Raw genomic sequence first — 25,086 nt, forward strand, 5'->3', positions numbered from 1 at the left:
CAGTTATGCAGGCTTGCACAGGATAGACGACTCTACAGACTGAATATAATGACAGCAGGAATGACAAGTTTGCCCAATCACCTAATTTAAACACAAATCATGTGTTGTTAGTTTTAAAGAGCATATAATGCTATAAAAGCTTCCACGCCATCATTATCTATGGAATTAAGTACCTTACTACTTGAAGCTTCATACAAGATTCCACTTTAAAAAAATTTATGACTTGTTTGTATCCCTTTCCTGATTAATCACAGTCATAATATGGGTTAAAAGTGATTCATAGCTGTGTAGATCATTCTAGTTCAGGTATTTTGTTAATTTGGGTAACCATCCAGATGCATTCCACCCCCCATGAACCACTGACGTTGCCAAGGCAGGATGGTTTGCACGTCTCAATGATACTGATAACCATACCATAGTTGCAACAATAGTGGAGAGGTATTGGTGGAGAGGGTGGACAGTCTTGGGGTTCCTGAAGAGAGGCAGCATCATTTGCAGTAGTTGCAAGGGCAACAGTCTAGATGATTGCCAAGATCGCCTTGCTGCGCTGGTACAGCAAACACACAAACAAGAGGAAACTACTGCCATTACTATTCCTGAGGTCATGCAGCTCCACTGTTTAATTAAACGATGATGACATCATCTTGAGTAAGACATTCTGGAGGTAAAATAGTTCCCCATTTAGATCTTCAGGCAGGGTCCACTCAGTAGGATGTCGTCATCAGGAAAAACGACACTGACAATCTGTGGGTTGAGGTGTGGAATGTAAGAGGTCTTAGTTGGGTAGGTAGGTTAGAAAGTTTAAAAAAGGGAAATGGATAGTTTGAAGTTATATGTGATGGTAATTAATGAAGTTTGGCTACAGGATGAACAGGACTTCTGGTCAGGCAATTACAGGGTTATAAATACAAAATCAAATAGGGGTAAATAAGGAGTAGGTCTAATAATGAATAAGAAAATAAGAATGTAGCCAAGTTAGCATAGTGAATGCATTACTGTAGCCAAGATAAACACCAAGGCAACACTTAACCACAGTAATAAAAGTTTAGCTGGCCATTGTGGCCGAGCGGTTCTAGGCGCTACAGTCTGGAACCGCGCGACCGCTATGGTCGCAGGTTCGAATCCTCGGGCATGGGTGTGTGTGATGTCCTTATGTTAGTTAGCTTTAAGTAGTTCTAAGTTCTAGGGGATTGATGACATCAGAAGTTGAGTCCCATAGTGCTCAGAGCCATATGAACCAATAAAAGTTTATATGGCAACTAGCTTCACAGACGAAGAGATTGAAAGAATGTATGGAGAGATAAAACATTATTCAGATAGTTAAGGAAAAGGAAAATTGAATGGTGACGGGGGACTAGAATTTGATAATAGGAAAAGGAAGAGAAGGAAAAATAACTTCTTTAATATTTCCCCTTCTTTCTCAGGTCCTTTCTTTACGGTCGCCACGTTCTTCGTTCTTGCGGTGGCCCGGTGTAATGTTAAGCGTTTTCGTGGACTTACTTGTTGAAGAATGCTGGTTCTGCTTTCTTGCAGCGCCGATGTCTTCTGCTAGCACCGGACGCTTCTTCGAAGATTTCACTGCTAGGAAGGGGAAATTTTCACTCTCTCGCTCTCTCTCTCCCTCTCTTCTTATTTAAAAAATACACTTCTCTTGGAATATCATTCAATGCAACAGAACATATTTATTTCCACTTTGTACAAAAAAACAACTTAACTTTATGACGTAAGCCCACACATTACCGGGCACCCAGAATCAGTTAATTACACATTTTTGAACACAATTAACACACAAGCTTTTATCGTGGCTGACTATCCACGTCCAGTCCACGTACTCTCAACAGCAGTTCAACGTCTAATAAAACAGTCACTATCTCGAGTCTCTCCATTTGTTTTTCAACAACACAAAGCTACATTACTCTTTGCAGCCGGCCACGGGGCTTTCGGGGCGTATTTGTTTATTCTTGGCAGGTCGCGCTGAAAACTTGCCAGCGCCGACGAATTATCTCCCTTCCAGTTTCGCCTGCACAAACAATAAATGGGTGCAGTATCCCATGCTCATCATTACACCCTGCTTTAAAATGATGCGTGTTCGAAACGGCTGGAACACAACTGTCTCCAGACTTTCGTAAAATTCTGGGGGCTCTACATATCCCTCCCTTTAGCTCGAACACTCGTTATTTTGCACACAACGTATATTTTAATTTTTTTTTTTTTTTTCTTAACACATGTTACTTTGTACTACAGAAAAACATTAGGCACAAAAACTCTCTTCCATCTCCGGTATTTCATTAAGCTGTTGGTAATATAGTTCATAGACATAGTAGTATGATAAACTAATAGTACAACAAGTATTAGCTATTTCCAATAGATTTATCTACTCTTGCTTCCAGGATTGAGTCAATCCCTCCCCTTAGCCAGTGTCAAAGTTCAGGCATTATTCTGAGTCGAGTCTTTACTTTTTTTTTATTTTTTAGAAGCTGTTGCAATGATAATCATCAGTTTTCCGGGTCTGAAAAAAATTAGTTGTACTGGGTGTTTTCTCTTTTTTCTATCTACTTGCACAGGACTTGTCTTTTCTATTTAAAAAGTTTTAGAATTCAAATTTACCATGAGAAACTTTCCACTACAATCTCTGGTCACTATACCACCCTTTCCCTTTGGATTACAATCTACGTAAGGGTTGATACTATGGAAACATCTTCTTCCTCATCCGTGTGTAGGTACGCCCCTTCCATTTATACTAAACTATGGTACAGGTCAATCCCCTTTTTGGTGCCCCTGCCCGCACAGTATAGGTAAGCCTCCTCTTGGTCTGCCTACCTGTCTCTCTTTCTCTCATTTCATCAATATCGGATGCGCCCTCCCTATCTTCTCTAACAATGATTCATAGTCTTGCCTCTTTCGTACTCCTCTGCAAACTGTTTTATTTAAAATTTACTGGTAAAATTTCTATCTACCTCTCCTTTCCTCCTCCTGCGTCCTTCAGCCTACCTGCTTAAATTCTTCGGTTGTTCATTGCTTACAGCTCACTTATATAACCTTAATAACTAAATATGTTTCGTCCTTGACTCGATACCTCTGGCTTAATATCTATTTCTTTTTATCTCTATTCATATTACTTTGTACTACTATAGCTATGAACACAGGTGGATATACACTTCGTCCCCCATTATTCCTTTAGCTTAAGCTAACTATACCATTTCACTTGAGATGTGCAACCGTCATTACTTAGCACATGTGCTCGAGCCCTTCCTGAGCACTACCTCCCCCCATATCTGTGACGGTTGTTACATCTCCCTGTGTATTACTTGTCTGCGTCTGTGTATTTAATTGTTTGAGTATGGAAGTGTGATCGTGCGTCCTGATTCTTTGGCCCACCAAGGTTCTTAGTTGAAGATTTTTAGAAATCATGGTAAAGAGGAGGACTTCAGCAATAGAAGTATATGAATGTGGACAGAGGGAAAGATAGATTGGAACTCTTAAGGGAAGTAAGAAAGGAAATAAAAGAATTGGTTGCTAAGATCGAAGAAAGAAAGAAGACAGTCCCAAAGACAGGAAACCCTTCCCACCCCCCTTCCCCAGGATCCCCACTTCGCTGGTACTTAAGTGAGAAGCCGGAGGAGGTATGATGATCGGCGTCTCCTACAGAAATCCCCAAAGAGAAGATCTTAGCAACTCCCATGGAATGGCAAATGATGAAGAACCAGCCACACTTGTTTGCGAGGGTTGTTTGAAGGGCGTGGTGTGTAGGTCGTGTCTGTGCCTGTGCTACCCACCCCTTTCAAAATTAGATGTAAACCCTCCCCAATCACATCACACTTTACAAAAAATATAAAACATTCTATAAAAATAGAAATTATATACACTATAATCAAATAGTTATTCAGTTTGTCACTTCACTTTATAATTCATACACATGTTCAGTTTGTCATCTAGGTATCATTCTTCCTAAACAGTACCATCATATTATATCTCCTGTTAGAATGTTACCCTGTTAGTTTTATCTCATGCTTAGAGGTTACTGTTTATTGTGACTCCTTAAATTAGTCATAATCGTGTAGTTGTAATTGGTCTCTTTTAATACTAATATGATTGGATAGCTTAAGGGCTATGAATAGATTACAGGATAGTCGAAGATTTGACGGGAGTTCGGTGCAGAAAAACTAATGTGGAAGTAACACTGAACCCAACTCGGGAACCGGCGAACGTCACTCCGGCTGTTGACACAGAACGTCAACGTCCCTGGGGGTTTTGTACATATAGTTTTATATCATTAACATTATACATTCCCTTTTCCTCTCCTGTCACAGGATCTACTAAATATTTCGCCCTTGTCAAATGCCAGTCAAAATACTTGCGCATTGTACCCCAGGAATTACTATAGTATTTAGGATCCCACAAATCTGAGATCAACTTCTCTTGTGCACTTGAAGACCAATATTTTTCCTTAAACTTTCTCTGAAAATCTTCCCACGATGTGAAGTTTTCAATATTTACTGTGCCCCATTCTGAAGCTTCACCCTCCAAATAACCTACCGCAAACTCTATTTTCTTAGCATTCTCCCAACTTTTAGGTATGTCGTGGTTAAACTGTTTTAGAAATGGGTGGGGTGTACCTCCCCATCTGATTTGAATTTAGGAAACTGTTTCGACAAGCCTGAATTTGATCCCCATCTCAAATCAATTATCATGTCCTTATTTAATATAATATTTTGGGAAACTGTGTCTTTCTCTAGTTTCTCCTGCATAAGCTTGAATTCTTTCCTCAAAGTTTCTAAGTCTTTCTTGGTGTTATCTAAATCAGAAGTTACTATAGGCGAAGAGATATCAACACTAGGTTTCTCTTCAACCGTTCGTCCTATTAATTCTTCTACTTGTTCTTCTAAGCGATTCAAATTTATAAACTGCAGTCATTAACTTTTCTTTGAAGTTGTGTTCTATGGTTTACACCCGTGATTTGACCCCTGAAATTTGCGCCTGTACTAGGGGAGCAACGTATCTTGTTTCTGGGCATTGGTTTTAGCGTAGTTAATTCTCGTTCGACCACATCAAATGTAACATTACATACGTTTTTCAAAGAGTTGTATTTTTCGTTAAATTGTGTTTCCAAATTACTACATTTAAGTCTACATCATATTCTAATTTTTGAACTAACCCTTTTAGTTTAGCTTCATTTCTTTGTTCTAAATCATTAAAAAAAATATTTGTCTGTTCGCTCAGGGAATCGGACAATTCTTTTTTCCATTCTTGCATCTGATTGCTTAGGATATTAACTTGAACCTCAAGTTTTGTGTTTTGTGATTCAAACTGCACTTTGATAAACCTCATTAATTCGCCTAAATCTGACCCCTGTTTTTCGATTCCCATAGCCCCAACAGACTCTATGGATTGATGTTCCTTTTCCATTGTGTTTTGTTTTGGGTTTAATCTAGTTATCATTAAAAGTACACCCGCTTATTTCCACGACCCCCCACACTCCACAAACAATCAAAGATCAGTAGTAGCTCACTCGGCGTTGGTGGAAGGCGGCGTCGGTGTTGCTGTGATGCGATGTCGGCGTTGGTGTACGGCGGCGGCGGCGTTGGTGTACGGCGGCGTCGGCGATTTAAGACTAACTGCAGCGTTGTGCGATTTTCTTGATTCCCTTATCAACATGATATTTCTGGATAAGTATCGTGGAATCGCTCTCCAGCCTCGCTGGTTGCTATGGCAACTCCCAACTGTTTTTGTTTTCTTTTTCTTAGAACTTCTTTAATATTTCCCCTTCTTTCTCAGGTCCTTTCTTTACGGTCGCCACGTTCTTCATTCTTGCGGTGGCCCGGTGTAATGTTAAGCATTTTCGTGGAATTACTTGTTGAAGAATGCTGGTTCTGCTTTCTTGCAGCGCCGATGTCTTCTGCTAACACCGGACGCTTCTCCGAAGATTTCACTGCTAGGAAGGGGACATTTTCACTCTCTCTCTCTCTCTCTCTCTCTCTCTCTCTCTCTCTCTCTCTCTCTCTTCTTATTTAAAAAATACGCTACTCTTGGAATATCTTTCAATGCACCAGAACACATTTATTTCCACTTTGTACAAAAAAAAACAACTAAACTTTATGACGTAAGCCCACATATTACCGGGCACCCAGAATCAGTTAATTACACATTTTTGAACACAGTTAACACACAAGCTTTTGTCGTGGCTGACTATCCACGTCCAGTCCACGTACTCTCAACAACAGTTCAACGTCTAATAAAACAGTCACTATCTCGAGTCTCTCCATTTGTTTTTCAACAATACAAAGCTACAGTACTCTTTGCAGCCGGCCACGGGGCTTCCGGGACGTATTTGTTTATTCTTGGCAGGTCGCGCTGAAAACTTGCCAGCGCCGACGAATTATCTCCCTTCCAGTTTCGCCTGCACAAACAATAAATGGGTGCAGTATCCCATGCTCATTCTTACTCCCTGCTTTAAAATAACGCGTGTTCGAAACGGCTGGAACACAAGTGTCTCCAGACTTTCGTAAAATTCTGGGGGCACTACAAAAGCTGCCTGGGAGAATTTAAATAATTTAATCACCACTAACACTTGGGTTTAGGAATCATGAAGGAAGGTTGTATACATGGAAGACCTGGAGAGACTGAAAGGTTTCAGATTCAGTATATAATGGTAAGACAGAGATTTTGGATCCAGAATTTGAACTTTTAAGACAGTTCCAGGAGCAGATGTTGACTCAGACCATAATTTATTGCTTATGAAGTGTAGATTAAAACTGAAGAACTCGCAAAAAGGTACGCAATTAAGGAGATGGGACCTGGATAAGTTGAAAGAACCAGCAGTTGTTGAGATTTTCAAAGGGAGCATTAGGCAAAGATTGACTGAAACTGGGGAAAGGAGTAAAGAAGATAATGAATGGGTAGCTAGGAAAGATCAAACAGTGAAGGCAGCAGAGGATAAAATAGGTAAAAAGGCAAGGTCTAGTAGAAATCCTTGCATATCACAGGATATATTGAATTTAACTGATAAAGGAAAAAATACAAAAATGTGGCAAATGAAGCAGGCAAAAGGTAATACAGATGGCAAAAAAGGAAAATGAGGCTGACTGAAAATGCAAAATGGCTGATCAGGAATGGCTAAGGTGCAAAACAATCCTATAGAAATTGGATAACTAGGGGGAAAATAGATACTCCGTATAGGAAAATTAAAGAAGCTTTTGAGGAGAAGAGAGGCAGCCGTGTTAAAATGAACCGTTTACCAATTGCAGAAAAAGTCGATATCGTGTTGATGTATGGCTATTGTGATCAAAATGCCCAACGGGCGTGTGCTATGTATGGTGCTCGCTATCCTGGACGACATCATCCAAGTTCCGGACCGTTCGCCGAATAGTTACGTTATTTAAGGAAACAGAAAGTGTTCAGCCACCAACCACGACCTGCAACAAATGATGATGCCCAAGTAGGTGTTTTAGCTGCTGTCGCAGCTAATTCGCACATTAGTAGCAGACAAATTGCGTGAGAATTGGGAATCTCAAAAACGTCGGTGTTGAGAATGCTACATCAACGTAGATTGCAGCCGTACCATATTTCTGTGCACCAGGAATTGCATGGCGACGACTTTGAACGTCCTGTACAGTTCTGCCACTGGGCATAAGAGAAATTACGGGATGATGACAGAGTTTTTGCACGCGTTCTATTTAGCGACAAAGCGTCATTCTCCAACAGCGGTAACTTAAATCGGCATAATCTGCACTATTGGGCAGCGGAAAATCCGCAATGGCTGTGACAAGTGGAACATCAGCGACCTTGGCAGGTTAATGTATGGTGCGGCATAATGGGAGGGAGGATAATTGGCCCCGATTATATCGATGGCAATCTAAATGGTGCAATGTATGCTGATTTCCTACGTAATGTTCTACCAATGTTACTACAAGATGTTTCACTGCGTGACAGAATGGCGATGTACTTCTAACATGATGGATTTCCGGCACATAGCTCGCATGTGGTTGAAGCAGTATTGATTACCATATTTCATGACAGGTGGATTGGCCGTTGAAGCACCATACCATGGCCTGCACATTCACCAGATCTGACGTCCCCGGATTTCCTTCTGTGTGGAAAGTTGAAGGATATTTGCTATCGTGATCCACCGACAACGCTTGATAACATGCGTCAGCGCATTGTCAATGCATGTGCGAACATTACGGAAGGCGAACTACTCGCTGTTCAGAGGAATGTCGTTACACGTATTGGCAAATGCATTGAGGTTGACGGACATCATTTTGAGCATTTATTGCATTAATGTGGTATTTACAGGTACGCTGTAACAACATGCGTTCTCAGAAATAAGTTCACAAAGGTACATGTGTCACATTGGAACAACTGAAATAAAATGTTCAAACGTACCTACGTTCTGTATTTTCATTTAAAAAACCTACATGTTACCAGCTGTTAGTCTAAAATTGTGAGCCATATGTTTGCGACTATTACAGCGCCATCTATCACAAAGCGAAAAAAGTGGTCCAACGAAAACATTCATGTTTCTTTACATACTACACGAATATGTAATAAAAATTCGGGATTCCTATTTTAAAAAAACGCAGTTGATATCCGTTTGACGTATGGCAGCGCCATCTAGCGGGCCGACCGTAGTGCCATCTGGTTTCCCCCTTCAAGCCAGACAAGTTTCGTTGTAGTTTTTTCGTTTGACGCTTATTTCGTGAGATATTTGGCCCGGTCACAATCAATGGACCACCCTGTATATATAGATTAACATAAAAAAATTCAAACAGGGATAATGGAACTTAGGCAAATTAAATCATGGGATGCTGAGGGAATTAGATTAGAGAATGATATACTAAATGTGGAAGATGAGGTTTGCTATTTGGGCTGTAAAATAACCGATGCTGGCCAAAATAAGGATGATGTAAAATGTAGACTGGCAATGGCAAGAAGTGTTACTGAAGAACAGAAATTTATTAACATTGAGTATAAATCTAAGAACCTTTTTCTGAAGATCTGTGGAGAGTAGCCATGTATAGAAGTGAAACATGGTGGATAAGCAGTTTGGACAAGAAGAGAATAGAAGAATGCTGAAGATCAAATAGGTATATTGTGCAACTAATGAGGAGGAACTGAATAGAATTGAGGAGAAAGGAAATTTATGGCATAACTTGATTGAAAGAAAGGATCAGTTGATAGAACACATTCTGAGACATCAAGGAATTGTCAGTTTAGTGCAGGAGGGAAGGTGTGTGTGTGTGTGTGGGGGGGGGGGGGGGGGGGGTTAGAGGAAGACAAAGAGATGAATGCAGTAAGCAGATTCAGAAGAATGTAGATTGCAGTAGATTTAGGAGATAAAGAGGCTTATCCAGGATAGAGTAGCATGGAGAGCTGTGTCAAACCAATCTTTGGACTGATGACCACAGCAACAGCAACGACAACAACAACAACACTACATGCTATGTATGAAATTTTATACTACACACATTCTATATTTAACGAATCACATAACTGAATAAATAATTAAAATAAGTGACTGTCAGTTCTCATTTCACATTCTGAAGTATTTATTGCATGTTCTGACTCAGTAATTTCACTGATTCAGCCTTTGCTATGTGCTTGTTGTCTCTTTCTTCATTTGCTGAGATGAGATTGAGCAGTGATAAACCTAGAGATGACAACCTCATTTAGATGCTACTCTTTGATGAGTACATGGTAGTATTCAATACTAGCTTTTATATCATTATAATGCATTTTAATATATTTCTTGTATTGTGTTTCAGGAGGGCAGTGTTGAGAGCAATAGTCTGTCTGCAGAGTCAGCCACTGATATTGTGCCAAAAACACCCCCAAAGGATGGTGTTGGTATGTGAATTTTAGTTATTTTTATCGTAACGAAACAGTTAAATTAAGATTTTTTAGGTAATTAAGATAGCATGTTATATATGAGATACAGTTTTACTTAGGAGGTGGAGGATGGAGTGGAGGTGGAGAGAGGGAAGGACAGATGACTGGGAATGGGAGGTAATGAAGGTTAGGGGCAATGCAGAAAAGGTGTGGGCCTGGAGGGCTTGAAGTAGGGAGGCAAATGGCTAGGGGCGAGGGGCTGGATATACTTAGGGAAAGCACACTGGCAAGGATAGTTTCACGGGAATGTAGTGATGGGAGGGTAGGAAGAAAGGGATGAGGTCAGTGTAGGGGACAGTGGGAGATTGCTGGCAAAACACTGTGGCTGATTATACATAGACCTATAAATCTAACTCAAATGGGCGGAAAAGGTGGAAGGGGGGGGGGGGGGGTCACTTAGAAGTAACAAGCCGTGGCAGTAAGGACTGAATAGAAAATAGGGTGAGAACAAGGACAGTGGTAAGTGTAAGATAGGGACTTGCAGAGACTGAGATCAGGACGCATTGAATGCAACATCCCAACCTGTACATTTCAAAGATGATCTTGGGGGATGGGTCAGATGGCACACATTGTGAAACAACAATTATTATGGCTCATGTTGTGCTAACCACAGTGACTGGGTGGTCTACTTTGTCCTTGACCTTAGTATGGCAGAGTTCATTCATAATATGTGGACAAAAGTTGATGGTCATTCCATCATAAAAAGAACTGGCCTTGGTACTTCCAGTGATTGATTTTACTTGAGATTTGGCCTCTTTTGAGCTGGCACACACCACTGACGGGATTGGAATGAGGGAAGGAGAAGTGTACGATACACGTATGACAAAGTCTCACACACTTACATGATTCTTGCAGCAAGAGCTTTGAAGCATTAATCACATAGAAGTATACTTTGAATATTGGGAGGCATCAGAATACCACTTATGGAGTAGGATAAAAATTGTTGAAGTATGTTTCTCAATTCATCCTCAAAATTCTCCATCACTGTTAATGTGGTATCCACCCAATGTAAGCAACATTTTTGACCATCTTTATCTCACTCCTCGTCCCAACACTTAGAAACCATATGACCTAGGTGAAGGACCCAAGTGTAGTTCTGTGCCATGCATCCCATTGTCAGTTTCTGTTCTGTTCCTGCCACAGGTGTTTCATATTTTATTAGAAAAGGGTCATCTGTGAAAGCAGCAATGTTGAACCTCCTGGATCTACTGCATGGCTTTTTATGGGATATGGCTTCCAACCAGCTGTCCAGCCCCATGACTGGTTGCCAGGAGGATGAAGGCTGCAGAGAGAATGGATAAACCAAAGACGAAACTAATGTTTAGCAACTATTGTTAGTATGTATTAATATTTTGCAGGAAAGTTGTTACTGCAGTCAAGAAAAGATGGGAAAATTATGTAACTGTGGCTATGTAAAGATGGGCATGAACAGATGGAGAAACTTTGTACTTTATTTGTGTTCATTGGAAGTGTATCTCATTACTTTAATTTCTCATGCAGATGTTTTAGAGCTGATGTTCTACATCTTGTATCAGTAAGGCTATAAAACTTCAGTGCCACTTCAATGTGTACCATATCTGAGCTTGTTATTATTTTTGTTTCATTTAAATGCCTTGTCATGTGTGTGGCAGATTGTAAGGTCATAGATTCAAAAGTCTGAAATCTCATTGAAAATATTTGATTGTTTAAAAAAAGGAAAAAGGAGTGAGAGTGCCAAAAAGTTTAGATTTCAGGCAGTCAGTCATGTGTGGAGACCAACATGATGCTAGGGGAAGTGCTATTTTTGTATTTACTCCAGAGGAGAGAATTGATAGTGTTCACAATAAATACACCCATAAATAAAACTGATAAATGTGCTATTAGGTGTGATTTTTTTATTTGGTGAATAATATAAGGAACTTCTTTCATGTTCTGTATCTTGATAGTGAACAGGAATGCTGGCTACATTGATAAAAATTTCACTTGGCATACCAAGTAATACCATAAACCAAATCTATCTGACAAGAGACTAAACATAACAAAGAACAAAATAGTTATCAGTTTTTGAGTCAATCTGGATAACTTTGAATCCACTGAGGTGTCAAAAACCACGGCATAGCGATACGCACACATACAGATGGCGGTAGTATTGCATAAACCAGGTAGGAAAGGACAGTGCATTGGCAGAGCTGTCATTTGCACGCAGACAATTCACACGAAAAGGTCTCCTGCGATAATAGCTCACGACAGGAATTAACAGACTTTGAATGTGGAAAGGTAGTTTGAGCTAGACACGTGAGACATTCCATTTTGGAAATAATTAGGGAATTCAATATTCTGAGATCTACAGTGTCAAGAATGTGCTAAGAATACCAAATTCCAGACATTACCTTTCACCTTGGACAATGCAGTGGCCATTGGTCTTCATTTAGAGACTGAGAGCAGCAGCATTTTCTAACAGATGAGCAACACTGCATGAAATAATCACGGAAATCAATGTGAGACATACAACAAACTTATCCATTATAGTGGTACAGCAAAATTTGGTGTTAATGAGCTATGTCAGCACACGATCGATATGAGTGCCTTTTCTAACAGCACGAAGTTGCCTGCAGCACCTCTCCTGGGCTCATGACCGTATTGGTCAGGCCCTAGACGACTGGAAAACTGTGGCAGCCTGGGCAGATGAGTCCCGACTTTGGTCGGTAAGAGCCGATGCAGAGTTCAAGTGTGGCACAGACCCACGAAGCTGTGGATCTGAGTTGTTAATGAGGCACTGTGCAAGCTGGTAATGTTTCCATAATAGTGTGGTCTGTGTTTACACAGAATGAACAAGGTCCTCTGGTCTAACTGAAGTGATCATTGACTGAAAATCGTTACGTTCAGCTACTTGGAGACCATTTGTGACAATTCGTGGGCTTATCGTTTTACGGATGACGGTGTGCCGTGCACTGACCCACAATTGTTCACGATTGATTTTGAGAACATTCTGGATAATTTGGGCGAATGATTTGGCTACTCAGATTGCTTGACATTAATCCCATCAACATTTATGCGACATAATTGAGAGGTCAATTCGTGCACAAAATCCTGCACCAACAACACTTTCACAATTGTGGATGGCTGTAGAAGCAGCATGGCTGAATATTTCTGCAGGGGACTTCCAGTGAATTGTGGAGTCCGTACCACGTTGAGTTGCTGCACTACACTAGGCAAAAACAGGTCCCACATGATATCGAGGGTATCCCTTCGCTTTAGTCATCTCAGTTTATAGGTTACATCTAAATCTACATCTGTACTCTGCAAACTACTGTGAGGTGTGTTGCAGAAGGTGCACCCCTTGTGTCAGTTGTTAGGGCTTTTTCCTCATTCCGTGCACACATGGAGCATGGGAAGAATGATTTTAGTCTCTGTATAATGTGGATTTGTTTTAGTTTACAGATATCTGATTATATGGGTGTAAATTATCTGCAAATAAATACCGGAACAGTGAAAACTTGAAGTGAAGGCAGTATAACAGCCAATAGATGTTTTTAGACTTATAAGAAATGTACAGTTTTCAAAGTATGTTAATTAAGCAGCCAGATAAAACAAGCCTTGGCCTTGCCGCAGTGGTAACACCAGTTCCCTTCAGATCACCGAAGTTAAGTGCTGTCGGGCTGTGCTAGCACTCGGACGGGTGACCGTCTGGTCTGCCGAGCGCTGTTGGCGACTGGGGTGCACTCGGCCCTTGTGAGGCAAACTGAGGAGCTACTTGATTGACAAGTAGCAGCTCCAGTCTCGTAAACTGACACAATGAAGGGAGAGCGGTGTGGTGACCACATGCCCCTCCATATCTGCATCCAGTAACACCTGTGGGCTGATGTACCATTATGCCTTCCGAGGCCTGTTTGGATGAAGTTTAGTGTAATTTAGCTTAACTTATTTACAGAGATTTTATTGAATTCTGTATTTGACATCAGAGCTGAAAGTTGTATATCAGCTAGCTACTCTTTGCTGTTTAGAAATTAAATCAGCTTTATAATCTACCCCCCTGACCCCCATTCCCCATGAGCCATGGGTCTTGCCACTGGTGGGGAGGCTTGCGTACCTCAGTGCATCCTGTAGGTGCAACCACAACGGGGATATCTATTGAGAGGCCAGACAAATGTGTGATTCCTGAACAGGGGCAGCAGCCTTTACAGTACTTGCAAGGGCAACAGTCTGGATGATTGACTGATATGGCCTTGTAACATTAACTAAAATGGCCTTGCTGTGCTGGTACTGCGAAAGGCTGAAAGCGAGGGGAAAGACAGCCGTAATTTTTCCCGAGGGCATGCAGCTTTACTGTATGGTTAAACGATGATGGCGTCCTCTTGTGTAAAATATCCCAGAGGTAAAGTAGGCCCCCATTCGGATCTCCGGGTGGGGACTGTTCAGGTGGACGTCGTTATGAGAAGAAAGAAAACTTATGTTCTACACATCAGACTGAGGAATGTCAGATCCCCTAATCAGGCAGACAGGTTAGAAAATTAAAGAAGGGAAATGGATAGGTTAAGGTTAAATATACCGTATTTACTCGAATCTAAGCCGCACTTTTTTCCGGTTTTTGTAATCCAAAAAACCACCTGCGGCTTAGAATCGAGTGCAAAGTAAGCGGAAGTTCTGAAAAATGTTCGTAGGTGCCGCCACAACTAACTTCTGCCATCGAATATATGTAGCGCTACACAGGCTTGCTTTGCAGGCACAAAGATAAATATTGGCGCCAAAACCTCTGCATAGTAAATAAATAAAAAAAAAAGGAAGACAACCTTTTTCCTCTGCCCCGAGTTTCGACCACTGCATTTTCGTACATTATCCAGCGAAGTAAATACAAATTCCATATTGTTCATCTGCGAATATAGCAGCATTTCAATGTACTACGAAAATCCGACTGGCAAGACTGTTTGGGGTTTTTGTCGATATGGCCAACTCTACATTCTGAATTTTTTCCTACCTGTGAGAAGAGATGGTTGCTGACAGGAACTTTTATGAATTGTGATTCACGTGCAGTATTCTCTTCACCACAAGAATAATACGAATATAAACATTTTGCCATGTATTCTTTCGTGGTTGCTGCTATCTCATTTAAATCCTGTCTGCCTAATAAACTACGAAAGTAGAGTGAGACAACAGCAAACGCGGAACAATATACGTATCATGTCATGTTTATATTCGTATTATTCTTATGCCTAATAGTGATACAGTCAGAAATGAAGCACGGCAATTGACTAGATTTTTAAACCTAAGATGACTCTAATGTCTGTGGAGAATGTAATGTACTAAAGAGGCGTCTGCAAAGATTTTCAAACGGAGAAAAATTTTCACTAAACACTTGTTCAGAACATCTTCTATCATACGCAGTCTATTATTTGGTTCTTGTTGATCATTATCAAAGAAAGCAGCAGTGTAAGTAACAACAAATAGCAGTCTCTTGTCATTGTTTCGCTACTGAGACAATTCCTCTCTCTCTCTCTCTCTCTTTAATTGTAAGCGGCGGTAGCGCGCACATAAGCCAGCCATGCTGCAAGCGGCAACAGGCCGTAAACGCTCATTATCAGGATGCGACAAACAATGCATGACACAGTACAGTAATGCATTTTCATTAGAGTGACGTAAACACCTATAACAAAGAGAACGGCACTTATCAGATCAAAGAAAAATAAGCAATCGATTCAAACCAGACAAAGCACGTGAAAAAGGAAGGGTACCCGTATAAATACCGACGGAGCGCATGACGCATGGCAATGACTACCTGGTAAAGCTTAACTGCTAAGCTTATGACTCGAACCAAACTACTGTAGCTGTATCGTCATTCATTCGACCTAAATTGTGTCTCATATTAAAATGAACCAACTTTGTTTTGATTTGGAGGTGCGGCCTAAAACTTTTCTCTCCTCCTGAATTTAGAGTCTCAAATTTTAGGTGCGGCTTAGATTAGGGAAATTTTTTTTTTCCTTGATTTCGAGTCTCATTTTTTAGGTGCGGCTTAGATTCGAGTGCGGTTTAGATTCGAGTGCGGCTTAGATTCGAGTAAATACGGTAGTGGAAATTATTGAAGCTTGATGGCAGGAGGAACAAGACCTGTGGTCAGGTGAATACAGGTTTATAAATACAAAATCAAGTAGGCATCATGCAGGAGCAGGTTTAATAATGAATAACAAATAGGAATGTGGGTAAGCTACTACGAACAGCATAGTGAACGCATTATTGTAACCAAGATAGACATGAAGCCCACGCCTACCACAGTAGTACAAGTTTATATGCCAACTAGCTCCGCAGATGATGAAGAGATTGAAGAAATGAATGGTACGATAAAAGAAATTATTCACTTAGTGAAGGGAGACAAAAATTTAATAGTAATGGGGACTCAAATTTGAAAATAGGAAAAGGAAGAGAAGGAAGAGTAGTAGGTGAATGTGGACTGGGTGTAAGCAATGAAACAGGAAGCTGCCTGGTAGAATTTTGCACAGAGCATAACTTAATCATAGCTAACACTTGGTTTAAGAATCATGAAAGAAGGCTGTACAAGTGGAAGAGGCCTGGAGACTCTGGAAGGTTTCATGCAGATTATATAACGGTAAGACAGAGATTTAGGAACCAGGTTTTGAATTGTAAGACATTTCCAGGGGCAGATGTCAAAACTGACCACAATTTATTGGTTATGAACTGAAGACTAAAACTGAAGAAACTGCAAAAAGGTATGAATTTAAGGAGGTGGTACCTGGATGAACTGAAATAATCAGAGGTTGTAGAGAGTTTCAGAGAGAGCTTTAGGGAATGATTAACAAGAACAGGAGAAAGAAATACAATAGAAGATGAATGGGTAGCTTTGAGAGATGAAATAGTGAAGGCAGCAGAGGATCAAGTAGGTAAAAAAATTAATTGATGAAAGGAGAAAAAATAAAAATGCAGTAAATGAAGCAGGTGAAAAGGAATACAAACGCCCCAACAATGAAATCGACACGAAGTGCAAAATGGCTAAGCAGGGATGGCTGGAGGACAAATTTAAGGATGTAGTGTCATATATCACTAGGGGCAAGATACATACTGCTTGCAGGAAAATTAGAGAGACCTTTGGAGAAAAGAGAACCACCTGTATGAATATCAAGAGCTCAGATGGAAAACCACTTGTAAGCAAGGAAGGGAAGCAGAAAGGTGGAAGGCGTATATAGAGGGTCTATACAAGGGTGATGTACAGGAGGGCAATATTATGGAAATGGAAGAGGACATAAATGAAGATGAAATGGGAGGTATGATACTGCGCAAAGAATTTGTCAGAGCACTGAAAGACCTTGGTCAAAACAAGGCCCCAGGACTAGACAACATTCCATTAGAACTACTGATAGCCTTGTGTGGGCCAACCATGACAAAGCTCTGTCATCTAGTGAGCAAGATGTATTAGACAGGTGAAATACCCTCAGACTTCAAGAAGAATATAATGATTCCAGTTCCACAAAAAGAAAGTTTTGACAGATGTGAAAATTACTGAACTATCAGTTTAATAAGTCATGCTAGCAAAATGCTAACATGAATTCTTTACAGGTGAATGGAAAAACTGGTAGAAGCTGACCTCGGGGAAGATCAGTTTGGATTCCGTAGAAATGTAGGAACACACGAGGCAATACTGACTCCACAATTTGTCTTAGAACATAGATCAAGGAAAGGCAAACCTACGTTTCTAGCATTTGTAGACTTAGAGAAAGATTTTGACATTGTTGACCGGAACAATATTTACAGTTTGTACAGAAACCAGAGGGCAGTTATTAGATTCAAGGGACACTGAAGGGAGGCAGTGGTGTAGAGGGCAGTGAGACAGGTTTGTAGCCTATCCCTGATGTTATTCAATCTGTATACTGAGCAAGCAGTAAAGGAAACAAAAGAAAAAATTGCAGTAGGAATTAAAATCCATGAAGAAGAAATAAAACCTTTGAGGTTTGCCAATGACATAGTAATTTTGTCATAGACAGCAAAGGAGCTGGAAGAGCAGTTGCCCTGCAGCTCAGATATTGTCAAACCATCTATGTTATGATCACACGTGACAGTCTCAGCAGCAGCAATATGTTGCTTATTTTTGTAATCAGCATCACTGAAATCCATGCAAAGCATGATATCCAAAAAAACAAACATTATTCTCCATTCCCCGCGTCATATTTAAGTTTGTCTACACTCTACAAATACACACAACCTCAAAACTCGTGCAACTAGTGTCGCCAAAGTTGAAACACGCCAAAAGTGTTTAGTTTCACCACCGAGTTGCGCAAACGCGTGGTGCACATGCGCGGTGGCCGGTAACGCAGTTGCCTGTAACCTAGTGTCGTCATGTAAACTAGGCTTAAGATTAGGAAATGAGACACTTAAACTACTAGATGAGTTTTGCTATTTGGGAAGCAAAATATGATGAGGTCAAAGGAGGGAGGATATGGCAAGAAAAGTGTTTCTGAAGAAGAGAAAATTGTTAACATCAAGTATAGATTTAATTGTCAACAAGTACTTTATGAAAGTATATGTATGGTGTGTAGCCATGTATGGAAGTGAAACATGGACAATAAGCAGTTTAGATAAGAAGAGCATAGAAACTTATGAGATGTGGTGCTACAGAAGAATGCTGAAGATTGGATGAGTAGATCACATAACTAATCAGGAGGTACTGAATAGAATTGGGGAGAGGAGAAATCTGTGGTACAACCTGAGTAGAAGAAGGGATTGGTTGGTAGGACACATTGTGAGCCATCAAGATATCATCAGTTTCGTACAGGAGGGAAGTGCGGAGGGTAAAAATCGTAGAGGGAGACCAAGAGATGAATACACTAAGGAAATTCAGAAGGATGTAGGTTGCAGTAGTTACTCGGAGATGAAGAAGGTTGCGTAGGCTAGAGTAGCAGTGAGAGCTGCATCAAACCAGTCTCTGGACTGAAAACCACAACAACAACAACAAGAAAAATATAATCTACTTGTAACAAGTGATTTTGAAATTAAAATTTTATTTCAGTCATTACAATTCTACATGAGATGATGTTTTTATGTTGTGGTCTTATTTATTCCAGTTCCAAATAAAAGAACCACACGACGTGGATCTGAATGGGAAATTCTAGAAGGTTTAAAAGAAGGACAGAGATTTGATAAGAAGCCAGATGTGGCCACTGGGTACCTGCACAAGAAAAGAAAATGGCCCCTGAAGGGCTGGCACAAGGTAATTATTTGTTTTGAATTCACTTACCATTCTTCATGGTTGTTGCTGTAATTAAATGAAGACATGTGAGGGTACATAATAATATCTTCTATACGTTCTGTGTTCTTGTTCCTTTAATTTTAAATCTATGTTCACTGAAGAACCAAAAACACTGGGGTCTTCTTGTCAGGTATCAGACCACCACCAACCTAGTTACACAATAAACATCTATCTTCCCTGCTACTCCATGTACATCTGCTTATGTACCCTGCTAACTACTGTGAAGTGGATGGCAGAGGGTAGTTAGCAAGGCATCACATGTTAGGGTTTCCTCCTGTACCAATTGCCAATATGTAGTGCAGGAAGAATAACTGCTTCAGTGACACTGTGCATGCTGTAATTAGTCTAGTTTTGTATTGTGTACCTCTACGGAAGCAGCTTTTGTGCAATAATTTGTACCTGTCTTCAAGGGTCTGCCAATTTGGGTTTTTCAATATTTCCATGACTCAGACAAGCCTGTGTCCATTCATGCTGCATTTCTGTGCATATATTCGACCCCCACTGATAGCCCTGTGTGGTGAGAGTTACACACACTTGCGCAATACGCTAAGACAGGAAATGCAAGTGATTTGTGAGAAGTCTCTTTTTGTAGACTAATGCGTTTTTCCAGTATCCTGCCAATTAATTGATGGCAGCCCCCTGTCGTAGATATGACTGAACCTAAGTGACTATCCAATTTATGTGTTTACAAATTATTATGCCCAGATAGTTGTAGAAGGTGAATGATTCTAATTGTGCATCATATTTGAGTCGTAAGATTTTTTCATTTTTTGAAGTGCATGTTACATTTTTGTAAATTGAAAGCAGTTTGCCAATCATTTTGCGACTTTAAAGTTGTATCAGAATTTGACATAATATTTCTGCAGATTTTTTTCAGACTCATTCATTATCCATAATAGCATCATTTGCAAAAAGTCTGAGGTTGCTGTCAACATTGTCAATCAGGTTGTTAATAAAGAATGTGAACACCAAGGCAGCCAACACAATTCCTGGGCACACCTGAAATTGTTTCTAGTTCTGTTGATGACTCTCCATATAGGATAACACACTGCATCCTGCCAACCAAGAAGTCCTCAACCCAGTTACAAATTTTGTTTGATTCCTCAGACAACAATACTTTCGTTAATAAATGTTGTTGGTATTGAGTCAAATTCTTTTCAGAAGGTAAGAAATACTGCATCCATGTGATTTCGCATCCATGTGATTTCTGTGATCCGTGGCTTCCCTGATGTCATGTGAGAAAAGCACGAATTGAGTTTTGCATAATCAATGTTTTTGGAATCCGTGCTACTTGGCATGGGGGATGTAATTTTGTTGAAGATACTCTTTTTTATATTTGAGCTCAAAATGCTTTCTAGAATTCTAAAACAGATGTAAGTCAGTGAGATTAGAGGGTAATTTTATGGCTCACTGTAGATTAGTGGGAGAGGGAACTTCCTAGTAACTTGTCTGACTGTTAAACAGAATTTCTGAATGACCTCATGGAAAGTGTTCAGAAAAGAAGTAATTATGAAAGGACAGTGTTATGACAGTTCTTGTCATATCATAGTAATGCATGGCATACATGTTTCCCTTCTTTGTTATTCTTTGTCTGTTTATGAACAAAAAGTTCTGCTTCACTATCTAAGAAATTTGCAAAACCTCTTGATGATGTTTAAATGGACTTTGAATAATCCGTCACCCACGTGCACTAAATAGTGCAATAATGATCGTAAGGGAACTTCAGACACTGCATTTAAAATTTATTGTTTTCTTCACATCTTTGTATCAGGAAGATTTAACTTAATCTTTTTGCACACTTGAACATCAACATAGCATGCCACATGTGTAATTTCTATTCCATTAAGTGCCTTAGTTAAAGGTAGCCATTTTTTATATTTAGTGGGGGTAATCTATGTCTGTGTACATACTCTGCACTAGTTTGCAGATTCCATGGCAGAGGATATTTGGCATTGTGCCACTGGTTAGAGTTTATTCATCCATGGAAATGAGGACTGCTTAAATAACTCTGTGCACACTGCAATTGTCCCTGTGGGACATAATGAAGTGCTTAATATGTTGATTCTTAACACTTACTGTTGGTGCTTGGATTTCTGTAGAAATTTAGGTGATGTTACAATATCAGAGAATATTTGTAACGTGATACTGTACTCTGAGGACAAACTTTCTTCTAATTGACTTCATAAATTCATACTTAGGACTGATGTATGAGGTGTAACACATTTTTCATTTTTATGTGAAATATTTGGTGTAAAGAAAGATGATACACCAGTAGAGCCAATATGCTTATTGGTACGTGAAACAATGCGAAGTCTAGAAAAATAAATCTCATCTCAAGATACAAAATAAACATTCCAAACTTCTTGACACAAGGCTAAGTGAACATAAGGCTTTTGTAGCATCAATGATTGTCACTGAAAGGAATTGTAAAAAGACATGAAAACATTTTTGTTTAGCAGGTTAATAAAGAATTTGCCTGATAATTATGTACTTTGTACTTTGGATAGCAAAGGGCATTCAGTAAACTGTAAGGCTGACTTTGTGGGTGATATACTGCTCAAATCTGTTGAAAGACATGCATTGGAAAAAATGTCATAAAAATTGAATGGATGTAAAAAATAAATAAATAAATAAAAGATCTTCGAAAGATTTCTTGAAATTACTGCAACCTGTCACCTATTTTTTTTGTTCTTAAAAGTTTTTTACCAGTTTCAAACTGCCTAGTGATTCATTGTCAGATTATCTATCATCTGATGATGAATCACATGGTGGTTTGAAACCAGTAATGGGTTAATTAAAAAAAATTGAAGAACAAAGCAAAAGGCGACTGGTTGCTGTAATTTCAAGAAACTTTTATTCATCATTCACAGTGTTCCTCATCCATAATGGCTAAAAGCTTTGAAGATCTTCTATTCTTTTAGAGCAATATTAGTAAGTTACTAAGAAACCTGACAGGACTATGTTGCAGACACAAAAGAAGCGTTAGCACTGTTGACCTACAATAGCCAACTGGCATTTTATGAATTCAAAAGAAAATTTTGGCATACCCAACTCTCATAGAATCCCATGCCAGTTAGTGAATTGAATTATCTGATAACTTACCAAACATTAGGCCACCTAAGCAGATGGCAGTTGTAAATTTAAATTGGTCTGGAATTGTTTTAATGAAAAACATACTAAAGCACCCTTTTTGACTGCTGGATGGTGCAAATCTGCCCACTATAGGGATAATGGATTATGTAGTAGAGAAGATGCACAAGGGGGAGGACACTGGACCAAGCAGGATGTGTCTCAGATTCCGTACCATCTATCCAAATGGTCTAGCTACATCTCTGACAGCATTATATGAAGGTCATTAGAATGTTCAAGGATCCAGTAAAACTGAAAGAGGGTGCTGTCCAACTCAGTTTCTAAGATGTGAAGTAAATACATAAATGTCCTGTGTCTTCTAATCTAGTACAGTCATTCCAGTGTAACTCCACTTTGGCAGCTTACTTGTCAGTGTTGATGATTGTTTATTCAGACAACTTTTCATTTCTTCTAATTAGGCTGGGTCATTTTAGACTGTCCCATCCCAGAAAAAACTGAAGTAGTAACAGTGAATCAGAACTGAAGTGTTCACATCAGTCCCCTGCTACGGGAACCGCTTGACCATACAGGCAGTATCACTAACTTATATTACTGACATCATTTAGTTAAAATTATTATGGAATTGCTTTTGTGTTTCAATGTGATGATTCTTTTAGAAATCAAAGAGCTACAAAAGATTCCTCTTAAATTTGTGACAACTCATAAATGACATACATACTGTAGAGAAATTTGAGATTGTTCAGAGATGGGCTCCAGTGTGTATGGATAGTGCATGTGTGACTAACTTCCATGAGTCTTATAGATTTTACCCTTGAGTTAAAATTCAGTTTTTACTCAGATAATTTATGAACTATTTGAATAAACTGACATTTTATGTTGTGTATAATAATGATGTACAGTTTTGGCAGATAAATGGTATTCACAGATATTTTGTTTCAAATATATAGCCTCAACACACAATAAGTGAGACAACACAAATGCTATACCTGTATCAAAGTAACAAAGTGACTGACAGTTGAGCATGGAAGGAGACTGTTACATGAGTTTGCAGTACGGCTGTGGTGACATGGCTGTGTAGTTTCATGCTGGACACATGATGACTTCCCAACTAATGTATGGTATTGAATCTTTTAAGCAGGATCCCAACCCTTATTACTTTGTGTTAATATTCACTGCTACCTTCATATTTTCAGCTGAATAAAATAAACCTGCCATACAGAGAAAAATAGAACACAACAGTTCTGAATCACAACAGTTAGGCTACTGGTTGAGAGCATTGTCCATAGCTGACTGTAGTAAATGGCAACTGTAGCAGCTGAGTGATACAACAGTGGTGAAAAGGATTTAAGGAATGATGAAACTCATAGTCCGTTTGGTTGTTATTGTGGTAGCTCTATTGTAAACAACTAGCAGTCAATTATGTCGTTGTCCTGATACAGAGGCTAGTAATTATTTATCATGGTGTATTGGTGCATGATTCTTTCTTATCCTTGAAATGTGTGTGTGCTTACACTGTGACAGATTTCATTCAAGTTGCTATGAAATGGAAGGGCATGAACAGTTCACATATTTCTGCACTCCACCAGAATGCTAGGACAGTGATGCTTCTGTGCAGCCACTTGAAAAATGACAAGCAAAACGATGCTTCGAGCTATAAAAAGATTGAAAGCAGACATATATTGAATCGGATGGGCCCTGTTTTGAAAGAATCACATGTATCGGAACATATTTGGAAATTTATTAAATTTCTGGCATGCAGTCATGTGAATTCCAACTCTTCCACTGATATTTTACCTCATAAATTGTGGTCATCTTTGGTGTAGCCGAAACTATATTGATTCACTCAGAGGATGGCCATAAGATTTGTGGCTGGCCAGAAGATAGGTGCCCAAAATATCACTTGAACAGTTGGGATTAGTGTACCTGTATGTCCAAAATTTAACGGATTAATTTATCACACTGAAAAGCTGAAAATGCATGTATTTGACAAGTACACAAAATTTGTAGCAGTATTTGGATTTCTTTTATGTTCGCCCTTGAACACATTTCCAGAGAAACACAAGAAGACATTTATAGCAAGCTGTTTGCTCACTGCCACTGGGTGGATAATTTGCCAAAAGTTGTAAGGACACTGTTCAAGGTCAAGAAACAGTCTAACACTAAAAAAGCTATGTCTAATAACACCTTGACAATATGAACAATATAGTTTTCTTTTGTGGTGGTGATAAATTGTACGTGACACATGTTTCCTACATGGTGAGGGTAAGTTTTAGTACTTTGCTCTGCATCTTTATATTATTCGCTGAGTTATTACCAAACATGTGTACAGCATTTTCTCAGGAATATCTTAAACCTTAACTAGATGCATGTTGTTAGTACCAATATGTTCTCATGTTTGAGTTGTCATTAATTATCTCTATAAATTATTTAATATATTGTGTGTCTAGCTGTTAGCAGGTTGTTTATACGCCAGTGAAATGAAACGAATTATTATTGCCCACTGCTGCTGATATGGATATTTTTATGTTCTGCATTTTATATGTTCCGCCAAGTTAACGTTTTAGTTCCAGTTTCTCTTGATGGTGGCTGCTGCTATGGACAGTGAAGTGTAAAATAAACATATTTTTTGGATTTTACAGAGGTACTTTGTAGTGGACAAAGGAATCCTAATATATGCAAAAAGTCCTGGCGATATTGCAAGAGGAAAGATTCATGGATCTGTTGATATTGGGTTGTCTGTTATATCAACAAAAGAAAAGAGGCGACGCCTTGATATTGATGCTGAGGAATTCATTTACCACTTGAAGGTGAGTTTTCAATAAAGTGATGCTGCACTAAGTTCCACAATTAACGAGAGTTGTAAATTGTTTTTCCCATAGTTC

General features: G+C 39.4%; 1 protein-coding gene across 1 annotated transcript in view; it reads left to right on the top strand.

The window, feature by feature from the left end:
• LOC124619465 (oxysterol-binding protein-related protein 6-like) overlaps window positions 1-25,086 on the top strand; it is a 261,036-nt gene that overhangs the window by 43,249 nt on the left and 192,701 nt on the right. Inside the window, exons 2-4 of the mRNA XM_047145864.1 lie at window positions 9,762-9,843; window positions 18,930-19,075; window positions 24,844-25,011. Of these exons, the coding sequence (XP_047001820.1) occupies window positions 9,762-9,843; window positions 18,930-19,075; window positions 24,844-25,011 (396 nt within the window). The remainder of the gene's footprint in view (window positions 1-9,761; window positions 9,844-18,929; window positions 19,076-24,843; window positions 25,012-25,086) is intronic.

The sequence above is a fragment of the Schistocerca americana genome, chromosome 6, assembly GCF_021461395.2.
Source record: "Schistocerca americana isolate TAMUIC-IGC-003095 chromosome 6, iqSchAmer2.1, whole genome shotgun sequence".
Classification (NCBI taxonomy): domain Eukaryota; kingdom Metazoa; phylum Arthropoda; class Insecta; order Orthoptera; family Acrididae; genus Schistocerca; species Schistocerca americana.